This window comes from Sorex araneus, chromosome 2, assembly GCF_027595985.1.
Source record: "Sorex araneus isolate mSorAra2 chromosome 2, mSorAra2.pri, whole genome shotgun sequence".
Classification (NCBI taxonomy): domain Eukaryota; kingdom Metazoa; phylum Chordata; class Mammalia; order Eulipotyphla; family Soricidae; genus Sorex; species Sorex araneus.
Window position 1 is genome coordinate 372,839,095 of NC_073303.1, and position 14,357 is coordinate 372,853,451.

General features: G+C 38.0%; 1 protein-coding gene across 2 annotated transcripts in view; it reads right to left on the reverse strand.

Annotated features, from left to right (window-relative positions):
- Positions 1 to 1,407, reverse strand: part of CDH19 (cadherin 19) — a 61,695-nt gene extending 60,288 nt beyond the window's left edge. For both annotated transcript variants that reach the window (XM_055129000.1, XM_055128999.1), the window contains exon 1: positions 1,108 to 1,407. In XM_055129000.1, the coding sequence (XP_054984975.1) occupies positions 1,108 to 1,302 (195 nt within the window). In that variant the 5' untranslated portion in view covers positions 1,303 to 1,407. The remainder of the gene's footprint in view (positions 1 to 1,107) is intronic.
- Between the last annotated feature and the right edge of the window lie 12,950 nt (positions 1,408 to 14,357).

Here is a 14,357-nt window from a genome sequence, read left to right on the forward strand (position 1 = left end):
GGGCACACAGGGTTTGAGACTCAGTTAATGAGCTGACACAAATGTGGGCCTCATGTATGTCGTCCTGAATGTAATTTACCTGCATTCATCTTAGAAAATCTCAAGGGATGAGACTATGAAGTTTAGCATATGCATACCCCCCTCCCAAAACACACATGCGTGTATGTGCACATGTGCGTGCACAGACACACACACACACACACACACACACACACAGAAATCTCTTCTTTTAGGATCCTACTTTAAGATCTAAGCTGCATGTATTTATTTTATTTGGATGAAGGCTGGAGGAACTGCTTTGAAACCTGGATCTCACTCTCATACTGCAGTTCTCCTGAAAGCACTAGAAAAAGAGAGTTAATGAATTTTGAACGCCTCACCCTTTGGGCCCAATTAAATTTTAGTGCTGGTTAATTACTGGTTAAACTTATTTCAGTTCATTCATCTCAAGACAGAGTCTCATAGAAAGGAACATGCATGTTGCTGTAATTACCTCTGTTTAAAGAGAGCCAAATAAATAATAAAACCCCCAAATATAAATAGGAAATATTCTGTTTCATTAAGGAGATGTTCTTAAAACACACTCATGGAAAAAAGGGAAAATGTTCTTTGTACTTCAACTTCACTAATCAGATACAGTGCGCAGGCATTTGAAGCTACTTCATGACAAGGGGACTGGGTATTAAAGTACTTCATGACAAATTCATGAGGGGTAAATCAACATTTACTTAGCATAGGAGAAAATCGGGCTAAATATTGTTGGTAAATACAATTACTCTCAGTGTGGCTGTTTTGATCTGTCACCAAGGAAAACACCCTCTGCCACCCAGATGTTGACAAACAAGATGTCATCTCACAGGGGGACAAAAGTGAAATTTGAAAACCAAAGCTGTCCTGCTTCCTTGAGTTTTGGTGAGCATTTCAGGTGCTTCGAAATATGAAACCATTATTAAGCTGGTGTTTAGATCACCCTAATGTTTCCACAAGAACGTGAGCGATGTAAAAAAAAAAGGAGAAGGGATTTAGCCAAAATCACTGACATCCTGGATCCATTCCTCTAGATAAATACAACTTGTCTTCTACAGTCGCTTAGAAAAGCAAGAGTACCTGACCAATGTGATAACGGCTGGTATTTAATTCTTCAGGCACATCAAATTGTTGCCATGTCCATCCACGTTTCTCCCTCACAAGAGTCTGTCTTGGTTTCTTAACATTCTCCACGTTGGAGTCCGCTGTTGGCATAAAACAAGGCCAGAGGAGAGAAATTCCCAAAATTCCAGGTAGCAAGGAAGAAGAATTCATTCTGCAGCTCGGATTCCAAGGGGTAATCCTCAGAGAAAGCAGGATGTGAAAAAAGAGTTCTTGGATTCTGTGGTTATCTTTTTTTCACTCTGAAGTATCAGACACAGATCTATAAGATAAGAAGGAAAATTTTGACATTTTGAAAATAACACCTTCTCATGAAATTGTGAAAGACAGGTCACAAATTTGGCATCCCTCAAAATGGAACCAAAATATACAATTTAATTTATATTTCAATTACGCCTCTTAATTATATTTTGTAGCTCAGCAACAACTTGACTGGAATAATTATAAAATTTCTGCTTAAGCACTGTCCATTATTTTTAACGAGAGTCATAAATCTGTCTGAAGGGTGAAAAGTCATTCTGTCACTCTCCTTGACTGATAACTGACATTGAGACATGCTAAAAAAATAAAAAATAGAAAAACTGCTTGCTTCTTCTTCTCCGTTTCAGTAAAACCTCAACTATGTTATTGAAGGGGCAGATGAATGAAGGCTGTAGAAAATGCCATCTTTCCTCTATTTTTCAAGGAAATGAGTTTTCTCAAATTATGTTATTTTATGTTGTGTTTAAATTACTTTCTAGGGTTAAGATGGAATCATAGAAGCCAAAGGCACTATAGCAGCAAATAAAAATCTAGATAACTTTTGTTTTGTTTGCAGGGGGGTCAGGAAGGCTGGGAGTGGGACCACGCCCAGGTGTTCTCCGGGCTTTCTGCAGCTCTGTACTTAGAGGTCACCCATGGCGGGGCTCAGGGAACCATATTTGGTGTCAGGGGCTTGTACCCAGGTCAGCCAGGTATAATACTGATTGTACCCAGTCAGCAAGGCAAATGCCTTACCCTCTCTACTACTGCTCAGGGCCCAAGATCGCTTTTTTGTTGTTCCCTAACTGGAAAGGCCAGGATCACTTCAGTGCATGCGGGAGGTAGCTAGAGTTGCACCAACACACTTGTGTTTTCAGGGAAATTGAGTTTAAGTCATTGAGCTATCTTCTCAGACTCCACAAAACTTTTGTGACTGTGACCATCAAAAAACTCTATTTGCCCAGAAATGCAAACCATTTAATCAGCCAAGCTTCAAATGCTCAGGTCCTACAAGTTTGGCCTCCCTGAGAAGAAACCCAAATGCACATTTATTTTAGCTTTTAATTATCCCAGTTAGTTGTGCCAATTACTTTATTACTTCTAATCACAAATGAGAAGAACTAAAATTGTACATTTTTAATTTTGTATCTTCATTGTTCTTTATGCTATGAGTTTTCTACCTTCGACACCATTTTGTATTTTTCTAAGAATGTCATTTTTATTATAAGGTAGGTTCTGTCAGTGAGTCTTTTTCAATTATTGTAACAATGATTAATTAAATAAAATGACAAGGCAGTTTAAATCCAGGTGGATTGAATAATCAGTTATATAACATTTTATAACTACATGAATAAAATTATATAAAATATTACTATTTAATATTTAAGAATACATGAAATACTCTATGTATCTTAACAAAAATTAATCTTCAGCAAACAGACAACAGCTGACAGTAAATTCGTAAAATTGACTTAATGTTTATGAGGGAAAAAACTATGAAACGTATTATTGAATATTAAAACCAAAACTCAACCTACTGAGGTTATAATTTTTTTTCTTTTTGGGTTACATCCAGCAATGCACAGGGGTTACTCCTGACTTTGCACTCAGGAATTACTCCTGGCAGTGCTCAGGGGATCATATGGGATGCTGGGAATCGAACCCAGGTCAACCATGTACAAGGCAAATGACCTATCCGCTGAGCTATCACTCCAGCCCCAAGAGTTTACAATTTTTTTAAAGTTTTTAAAAAAATCAGTGTAAACTCTCCTTGCTTGCCTTGCACATAACTGAGCCCGGTTTGCTCTCCGCACTGCATGAGATGCCAAGAGCACTTCCAGGAGTGATCCCTGAATATAGAGGGAGGAGTAACCCCTGAGCACTCCCAGAGGGGACCACAAAACTGAAGGAATCAAAACACCAAGCCTTTCATTTATCGATCCTGATCACACTAATTCTTTGAAACGACAGGCAATTCTCACTCATGAAATTGAATAGTTTTATATTTTTCACATCTATAAAGCAGCTCCATTTCATCAAATTGGAATTTTGGGGAGGGATGCATTCAAAACACCTTTCCCCCCAGAGCTGCTATAGTGGCGGTGAAGAAGGGACAGAAAGGGCATCAATCAATCTAGTAAAGATGATTAGTTATTGGAAATCTCACCTGTGAGGAGTCAGTGAGACAGAGAATGGAAATGGCTCAGGGGCAAAAAACCAGCAAACTCATCAAAAAAAAAGTGCAGCTCCTGGTGTATCAGTGATGCAGAGTAGAATTCTAAACTCCTCCAGGAATTCTAGAATGTTGATGGGGTGATAAACCTGGGGTTAAATTTTTAACTGATGGTGACTTTGGAGTCCGGAAGCTCAATAATCTCTTTCGAGATTTATTTATGAGTTTCTGGATCACGTACAGTTAATGAGCTTATTCAGTGCTGGAGGCAGTTCCTAGGTGTGACTACCAGGCTCCCAGAAGAACAGCGGGATGGGGGAAGGTCCATGCATCCCTGACTCAACTCCATGGGAGCCTGGGGATTTTGGTCACAAAACCCACATATCTGAGTTTTTCAACAGATTCATTCATTCGTAGATGGGGCTCACCAGAGCCTTTGGAGTCCACTGGGTGGGATGTGAAGTAGAAGGCAACCAATCTAAATTAGGAAAATATGAATACATGAGGTTTAGCCTGTAACAACAGGTTAGTAATCTCTTACCCAGGAGCCCAATGGCTCCAGGGGGAGATACCACAGTCTTCACACCTTCTTCTAAGAAATCTTTTTTTGATTATTTTTAGCAAATTGATCATAACAAGCAATATAAAAATCAATCATTCTGGCTTGCTACTGGGGCAGGCTTGGGTGGTAGTTGCAAAAATAGGAAATAATGGTGGTGGGAATGGAGTTAGAATATTGAATATAATAAATCACTGTAAACAATTTTATAAAAAAAATTTTAAAAGAGATGCAAGAGAGGGAATCCCCTCTTACACTCGTTTTTCTTTTTTAATTAACTTACTGTGAAGGTTTAAGAAAGAAGAGAAAAGTCTATCTTTTCCAATTCTATTTTTCCCCATAGAATGGCATACTAATCAAAGGTTACTTTCAAGAAGCCATAGTTCTCCTGAATATACTCTGACAAAGATTCCCCAGCCAATGACCAAACCTGGAAACCCTGTGCCCTTTAACTCCTTATCATCCGCCAGGGCTTCTGAAAGTTAACACACACCACCTTTAGGCACTCACAGCCACACACACCCCTGGTTGCTGTCTATGTCTGCCCTAACTTTACCCTGAGCGCTACACCTGGAATCAGGTACCTACAGCCGCAAAGCGTAGAGTACAATCCTCCCGTCACAACCACCAGCCTTCATGGGGAGACTGAGGAACTCACTGAAACTAATGAGCAGAATATCTTCGAGGAAACCACAACAGAGTTATTCAAACCACCAGAAGATTTCAAAGCAGCGGTTCATGGCAACGGTCACTGATATAAGAATAAAGTCTGAAAAAAAATTTGTTGTCTTTTTTTGTTGCTGTTATTCCAGCTATGTTTTCCTCATGTTTATGTGCTAAGAATTTAATGAGTCCCAGCACTGCCGGGGTGGGACAGAGAGAGCTCTGGGAATGTAGGACCCGAGTTGCATCACCTTTTGGCGATGTTGTACTGTGACTGAGAATTTTCACTGGAGTCCACAGACCTTGCAAAGACAGCTTGGGAAAACTTCTCAACAATAGCTAAAATTTTAAAGAGTGAAAAATATAATCTAGGACCATGTTAAAATTAACCTGTAACAGAAAAATACCCTGAGATCTGAATACTTAGAAACTTATTAAACACTTTTATTCTATATGTAACACTGATGCACTGAATAACATACTTAAATATGCTACCAAAATAAAGAACCCATTTTTGATAGCATTAATTATTCAGATTCATGTTTTTCTGAGTCACTTGAATAATTGTCACAGTTATGGTTGTAAGTTGCAGTAGTATTAGGGAAGTTTCAATACGCCCTCCCAATCCAATTCACTTTTAGTATTTTCCATTTATTCTTTCCATTATTTATACGTTATTGCTGAAAATCTTTATGGTTCACAACTGTGAAGAATGGATTAAACAACTATTTGGATTAAGACAGATAATTGATGAACACTGATATATAACAATAGGATATAAAGAACACAATTTACTAAGTATTTCTACCAAAATAAGTTGAAAGTTATTTTCAGATTATTATAATTAAATAAACACATGATATAAGAACATAGTAAATAAATGAATTAACTAAACATATCCAGATTGTGAACTTTCTACAGATTTTTCTAGCCACTGTGCATTTAAAAAAAATAGTTCTTTTTAAAATTCTGATTCATTAGCTACTCTTATCCAGTGACGGTGAGTCTGCATTTTATCACAATGTACATGAGATCTGTATACAGCTGAGTCTTATAGGGTACTTAATTAGGTACTTATCTATTAAAAACCAGATCTAGTTTCTTCAGTAGATAGAGGAAATCGAACATTCTTGATTAAAAGATATATAAGAAATTCAAGGGCAAGCATAAAATGATGACATTAAATCCTGATTTATGCAAAGCTATTTTTATCTTGACATTGTATGGGTTTTTCAGAATTTTATATGAGCTAGGTGTAAGGTTATTAAGAGAAACTATTGTTAATTTTGTCAGTTAAAGGTCTTTTCGCATATTCAAAGACAACTTTCTTTGGGTAGCATATGCTGAAAAATGTGGGTGTTAAAATTACTTGAAGTCCACAATTTTCTTTAAAATATTTTAGAAAAAATAGAAGAACTGGAAAAACTACTAAGGTAAAAACTTATTATTATAATTGATTAAATTATTAGGTTTTATACTTACTAATTTATGAATTAGATAATTACTATTTTAATAAGCTATGTAATTCTTTACTTATGTTTCTGGTATGTCTTAGAATAAAATAAACAATGATATACATTAAAAACAATATAATAGATAAAAACATGAAACTTTTATACTTCAGTTTATCTTAAATAATAAAGTACATGTTTTTTACTGTTTCATATTACAGAACATTTATAATGTTCTTTTAAGGGTTATAGACTAGATTAATTTTTAAAATGTGTGAATGAAGAATGTGTGAATTAGGAATTTTATACTCCCAATTATGAAGAAGTTTCAAGTGATGTCCTGTTTGTGAAATAGTAAATGCAGAAAAGTGGGACATAAGCTTCATTATGGTCATGGCCCTGATCAAAGGAAGAGAAATTGGTTTAAAGATTGAAATTTCGAAATATCTGGGTGCCTGGAGATGCACAGACTTCCACACTTCCACACTTTCAAGCCTCGATGTTCCCATGCATTGGAACTACCTCTCTCTTCCCACTCTGAAAAGCCCACCTTCCCTCTTGGGCACATTTCTTACCTTACCTCTCTCCTTACCTTTTTTATTTCTCAATAACCTTATAATAGTTAAAAATAAAAAGAGACAGAGAGGTATCTGTCACATTTCCCTCTCTCTATAACATGCTAAAATTAGTAAGTCAAGGGGCTGGATCGATAGCACGGCGGGTAAGGCATTTACCTGGCATGTGGCCAACCCGGGTTCAATTCCCAGCATCCCATATGGTTCCCCAAGCATGCCAGGAGTAATTCCTGAGTGCAGAGCCAGAAGTAACCCCTGCCCATCACCAGGTGTGACCCCAAAGAACAACAAATAAATAAGCAAATAAATAAATAAAGTAAAATTAGTAAGTCAAATAATATTACAAATCACATTTTGGGTGATTTTTCCATCATATGCTATATATTTTTCAGATTAATTAATCTGAATCAAACAATTCATATTTGAATTTAAAATTAAATGTTATAAACATAAATTATAACTAAACAAGATGATTACCCTTTCAATGGAACCTCTTAGGACAAAAATACAAGATTGAAATTGTAGCAAGTGGTATGTAAATTTAAATGATGAAATATTATGGCTTTGTTTATACTCTTTTTCAAATGGTGTATGATGGTCATATATTACATTTCAGGGCAAGGAAAAACTGTTTCAAATAACGGTCTATTTCTGACTGAAGAGTGTTGGCAGCTGTCAGCAACACAACACTGAGAAATACTGAGTGCCTCCCAGGCTAATAGGGAAAAGTGCCAACAATTAGCATGAGCAGAAATGGTCACAGAGAGGAACAAGCTGGCCTCTCAGTTTTGTATCTGCAGTTCTGACTCCATGTTTCAGTCAGGTGTGTGTTTTGATAAAACCTTGCATAATGTCATGACATAAGGAAAAAGTGCTAATATTGCATCCAAAGTTCATGTATTTGGATTTGAATTCATGGCCAAGGCCTGATGTATCTATAAATAAGTATTACATAAATGCATAGTAGAGTATATTTATACAGTTAAATATACTATACAGATATGCTGTACATATTTCTTTATATAGTTATAGAAAATAATTGATGTATTGAAATGAAATAACAGTGACATTAACATATTATGTAATACTTACATTTAATATTTGAATACCATTGCCAAAGAATTGACATATTAAATTCGAGACTCATATGGCTATAGTATTAAAAAGTATTGCCCCCACGTGTTTTATTTACTTATGAAGGAAGTTATGTTAATAACTGCCCTACTGGATAGAGAAAATATGATCAATAGAGCTAGACACATGATTGGACTGATATATACCTAGCATCATGGTAACTTATGTCTCCAAGGATTCACCTAATGTTAACAGAATAAAGATCTAGAAATTATATTTTAACATTTATAGAAGATTTATGGACTGGAGCGATAGCACAGTGGGTAGGGTGTTTGCCTTGCATGTGACTGACCCGGATTTGATTCCTTTGTCCCTCTCAGAGAAACTGGCAAGCTACCAAGAGTATCCCACCCGCGTGGCAGAGCACTGCAAGCTACCTGTGGTTTATTCGATATGCCAAAAACAGTAACAAGAAGTCTCACAATGGAGACGTTACTGGTGCCCGCTTGAGCAAATTCATGAATAATGGGACGACAGTACTACAGTGATAGAAGATTGGTAAGTAGTCCATTTTTTTTTTTCTGACTTTTGGACACTTCTTCCCTTTCACTTTAGTTGTAAATATTATTGAGTAAAAAACAGAAGGGGAATGTAATTTAGAATTAAGAATTCAGTGACAGCAAGTGGGGGGGATAAGGTTGAAACAGAAGGAAATGTGTATGGACATATATAAGCAGTAACATTTGTCATCCTTTAAAATCCAACGGAAACTTTGAGCCTCATCAACCGCATGTAGAGGCTTAGAGCGGCTCTTTCACACCGCTGGTAGGAAATGTTTCACAAATACATGTGCGTAGAGATAGTTCACAGACAAAGTGAGAAGGAAGCAATATTTCTGGACCAAAAATGCATAAGGAACCAAATAGATGCCATCTCTTTCTTCACGCGGCTTTCTTTGTCTTATTTATAAACTCTCAATAAAACTTTGCATAGGTATGCTCATGCATAAAGGCCAGATGCGACAGGTACAGCAACACAGAGTGGACACTACCATAAGAGTCCAGCCAAGGCAGGCTGTCCCATCCACCGCGTGTGACTCGTGCTAAGATGCGATGCCACGCGCATGCGTACCTCCCCCACACTAGCTTTAGGCAGCTCTGCCCTTGAACCGTCAGCAAGGCAGTGTGGGAAGCCCAGCCCTGGCAAGGTGCAGGCTCAGTTTGCAAAATATGCTATCGTGATAACAGAGTTCTGTTCATCAAATAACACTGACACAATCACACTGTGAAAAAATAAAAAGAAAAAACAGAATTTTTTTCGTTTTCATTCATAACACATTTCTTCTTATTAATTAAGAAGAAGTTGATCTCTGCATGTTTCTGTGCTGACGATTTGCCTAAAACTTGTGGACTATGATTCTCATCATGTGTTTGTTGCCAGCCAGAATAATCTATAAAGTCCTGAATTTCTGTCTTTGGCACATTTTGTGATCTCCCTTTGATTTAGCCACTGTGGTCCAAGGGCAACTTTTGACACTGATTTTTCTGGGTGGCTGCACTTCAACTTGTGAAATGTTTTCTTTAAATATTCTTGAGAACATTCTTGGGAAAATATAGGAAAACAAATTTTGAAAAACTCTAAAATGTAAAAGTACTATGTTGATAATTATATCATACCAGGAGATAAATCCACAAATATTTATCTACACTTTTATTTTTTATTATCTAATATAAAAACACTGCACATTTCATGAATACCCTAACCCTATTCATTCTTGGAACATACATAACACTGGTTTATAGTTGATAGAAAAGTTGAATAAAAATAAATTTCAAACTTTGTAATGAAATAATGTTATTTATACATGTGCTATAAAGTCAGTTAATGACGTGATTTTTCTGATTATACCGTAGTTGAAGTATTTTTATATACGTGAATTAAGGAAATTAAATACACAAAAAATGTTTCATTAATGTAAACAAAAAAATAGACAAATGCAGAGAGGCGGAGTGGAAGACTTTGCCTTCTGCTGTAGTAGTGTCATGTCTGAATTGAAGGGTTACAAATGCATTAAAGTTGTATTTGTTTTACTATGTATTCAGCTAATACATATCTACATCTAATTTCTTAATACTAACGAAACCAATTTTCCAAAAAGTAAAAGTTATTTAGCACGAGAGTGAAGATTAAGAGATCAGTGTTTACTTTCACTGGGAACGATTTTCCCAGTTCCCAGTTTCAGAACTGTATTTTAGAAGTAGGTTTATGTTAGCAAACCTGTAAGATAAATGTTCTAAAAGCAGCTGATTTCCTTGGCGTGGGATGGGGTGGGGTAGGCATGGCCGTGAGTGGGGGTGACCAGTGAAGACTGTGTAGTTGGGACATTGTTATGCATAAAACCCTATCATTATCAATACTGTACATAGCAAGGTGTCTAGAAGAAATCGGCAATTAAATCATGAAAACGGAAAGCAGCTTAGTGGTGTGCAGAGCGCCACCTTGTGGAGCTGCGGCGAAGGAACGATGATTTCCCGTACTTCCTCACACTTGGAGCTGTTCTTTACAAACCTTGGATGCCCCAGTTGTCTGCAGTGTTAGTTTCTGCCTCCCCGGGATGTTCCCTTGAATAAACAGGGTGATGTGTCCTGAATCTGCCTCACATGTTTCTAGAGCTCTGAAAGTGCTTGCAAGTAAAGATACTTATATAGGCAGGTAGTAAGAATCTAATAATTTGTGAAGAAACTCGGAAGTAGCTCACTACTGTTAGTTCTGCAAACAGTATGTATGCATAAGCATTGACAAGCAACGACTGCAAACATAGTTTAGGACGCCTTTTCCCTGATGTGTGCATTCTATGTGTATTTTCAGATGATTTGAAAGCCATTATTTTTCTCCAAGCATGGCTAAGTGACTATGACAAATATCCATTGTCATGCTTGGAGCAGTATGTGATGTTACACAGACATATACAGGCTGAAAATGATCCCAGTGTGACTCAGAACAATTATGCTTTTCAAAGAAGACTAATTATGACTTAAGGGATGAAAATATTAGAAGCCATGCATTTATATAGTTTGTAACTGAATCTAATTAGAAATTGTCTTTTCCATGACCTCTTCTTGGTTATATAAGGGTAATTATTCCATCTGTGAAAACTTATAAAAATATAATGTACTCTGGAATGTTTGTGAAAAGCTGAAACTAACCTCCACCACACCAGTTTCTCATAGAGAAAAGCAGATGGCGATTAAAATAATGTCTCCATCTTTAGAAAACCATGAGTAGGTTTGACCAGACAAAACTTCAGAAGACACTGCAGTGGTCAGAAAGTTCTAAAACTTAAACTTAAAACATGAGACTCTAAAATCATGATTTCTAAAATTGTGCATAATTAATATTTTTTCTCTAACTTAAGGGAGCATTTTTAATATCCTGTATTGGGAATTAAATGTGTGCATTAAGACATTTCTATAAGGCCTCAGTGTGAAATAAATATTAAAATGTAGTTTTGGAGACAGTGAGTAATAGTGCTATTAGAAAAGTAGAAACTTTTCTTTTCCACTTTTAATTAGAAGGATTACATGTAAATAGGAAAAGTGGAACCTGGAATGTCTCCTAATATTTATTTTTATAAATAATAACTAATATTATTATTATTAATTAATCCTTAACTAATTCTAATGGTAGACTGGGTAAGGATGGGCCACACATGGTGATGCTCAGAACATACTCCAGGGAGTTCTTAGGGGATGTTATGTGATCCCACAGATTAAATCCAAGTAGGCTACATGGAAGGCAATGTATTATCTCTCTCACCCTTCCATAACTAATTTTGTAATTCTTTTGAGAGGGTAACATGGATAACTGGAGTGATGGCACAGCGGGTAGGGTGTTTGCCTTGCACTCCACTGACCTGGGTTCGAGTCCTCTGTCCCTCTCGGAGAGTCCGGCAAGCTACCGAGAGTATCCCACCCGTGCGACAGAGCCTGGCAAGCTACCTGTGGCATATCAGATATGCCAAAAACAGTAACAACAGCTCTCACAATGGAGATATTACTGGTGCCCGTCCTACCAAATCGATGAACAACAGGACGACAGTGCTACAGTGCAGTGCAACATGGATAGCTGGCAGCAGGATTACAGACAATATATTACACTCTACTTATTTATTTATTTATTTATATTATCCAATCACTGTAAGTTATATTATTGAATCAACTTACAAAGCATTCATGTTTGAGTTTCAGTCATACAATGATCAAATGCTCATCCCTCCACCAATGCACATTCCCTCCCACCAATGTACCCAGTATCTCCCCTACCCCATCCTGTGCTCACCCTGCCTCTATGAAAATTTCCCCAGAACTCTCTTTCTCTCTCTACTTTGGGACATTATGGTTTGCAACACAGATAATGAGAGGTCATCATGTTTTGTCCCTTATCTACTTTCAGCACACATGTTCCATTCCTCTGACCATCATTGACTTAGTGATTCCTTCTCTAGTCCAGCTGCCATCTCCCCAGTTCATGAGGCAGGCATCCAACTATGGGGCAATATTCCTGGCCCTTGTCTCTACTGTCCTGGGGAGGGGCTGACAATCTTATATTATGGTATTGTATATTCCACAAATGAGTGCCTTAAACTCTAATTTTAATCACACACATAGAGTGCCTTGTATGATACAGAAATAGGAACTAAACGGCTTCGCCTCGTGTTGAAAAGGCTCTGCTTCTGTGACTCTCTTCCAATCCTCTACAGAAACACACAAGGAAGGTCACGGGTACCACCATACAGGTCAGGCTGTTGACTTAGTTAAACCAAAGAATCCCAGGACAGAATTGGGGAGAAACAGGAGTTGCCTCTTATCAAGTCAATTTGCTAAATAATTTCAAACACATCATTTAAGACAGTAGCCCGTGGAGACATCCTCATTGCAAGGTAGGGGGCACAGTTGCAGAGGGAGAAAACTCTCAGTGCCCTCCCTGCTCGGGTCTTGCATGCTGGGGCCCCGTGTTCAATCCCCGCATTTTGTTCCCCTCTAGTTCCCCCAAGCGCTGGGGCCGAGCTGCAGCACATCAGTTGGTGCTGAGTCTGGGAATGTCCTGCCAGCTTGGCCAAGGATTCTGGGAGTGGCTGGCAATCCCCAGGGTGCCCCTGAGAACTTTCTGGAGACTCCCTGCTCCCAAACAGAGTTCAATAGGCCACCCATGGGCACCCTCTGAGGCAATTTCTTTCTGGCTATGTCAAACCCTAACGTGAGTTCACTACCATCCTGAACTTTCCTGGAATATTTTTCTCCACAGCATAAAGTGCTGAATGACTTTTTCTACTGTTCTGTTTGGGGTCCGTTCCTAGCACTGCGTGGGACTACTAGGACCACGCCCAGCGGGGCCTAGGGTGGAAGCCTGCAGCGCGGGGGTCAAACCCTGCATCCCACCTGCCTACTCTTCATCGTTCTTGAAGCAAACGCCTAGAAACGTTCATCTTTTTTTTTTTTTCTTTTTGCGTCACACCCAGAAATGCTCAGGGGTTACTCCTGGCTTTGCACTCAGAAATTACTCCTGGCGGTGCTTGGGGGACCATATGGGATGCCGGGGATCGAACCCGGGTCAGCCGCGTGCAAGGCAAATGCCCTACCCGCTGTGCTATCGCTCGGCCCCGAAACGTTCATCTTGAGTTGGCTTTCCCCTTGGGATTTCCCCATTGTCTGCTGCATTCAGATTCTGGTACATTCCTCAAACATTCCAACCGGGACTCTGAGCAACATGTTCATGAAGGGACAGAGTGAGATTCTTCAGGGCCTGCTGTTTAAAAATAAAACCTTGGAAGACATTCTCCGTCTTCAGGTGTGTAATGTACACTTAAATGATGCTACTGAGGTGACATTGAAATACAGGACCACATGCAATATTTCAGTGGTACAGCATTATATCATCAGTTCCTGTATATACTACATTATGATCTCTGCTAAGGTTTAGCTTCAATTAAGATTAGCTAGATTGAAAAAAAAAAGAATGAATTTCCTGGAGAATTGTTGATTTTAGGGATTTTGGGGGGTTTTTTGATCTGAAGAGCAGAGAATATTTCTTTCATTTCTTGTTTTTGTTGAGGTATTCGCATTTTTAAAGTTTAGGAGTTGTAGTTGAAACATATAAATAGTTAATAACGATATATTAGTTATATATACAAATATTTATAATCATCGTGATGATTTCATGAGTTTATGAGATTATCACAGGGAATATTTTCTGTTTATCCTTTTTAATTTGTGATGCTAGTAGCACATAAAATAATAGCACTTAATAGGCACAAATCAGAAAAGTAAGTGCTAGTTACTGGCGATAAGCATGTTTTATGGGCTGGAGGAATATTACAGAGGATAAGGCGCTTTCCTTGCACATGGCAAATCCGTTTTCAATTCCTGGCACCCCACTGGTCCCCTGAGCTGTGCTGGGGTGACTCCTGCAGCAGA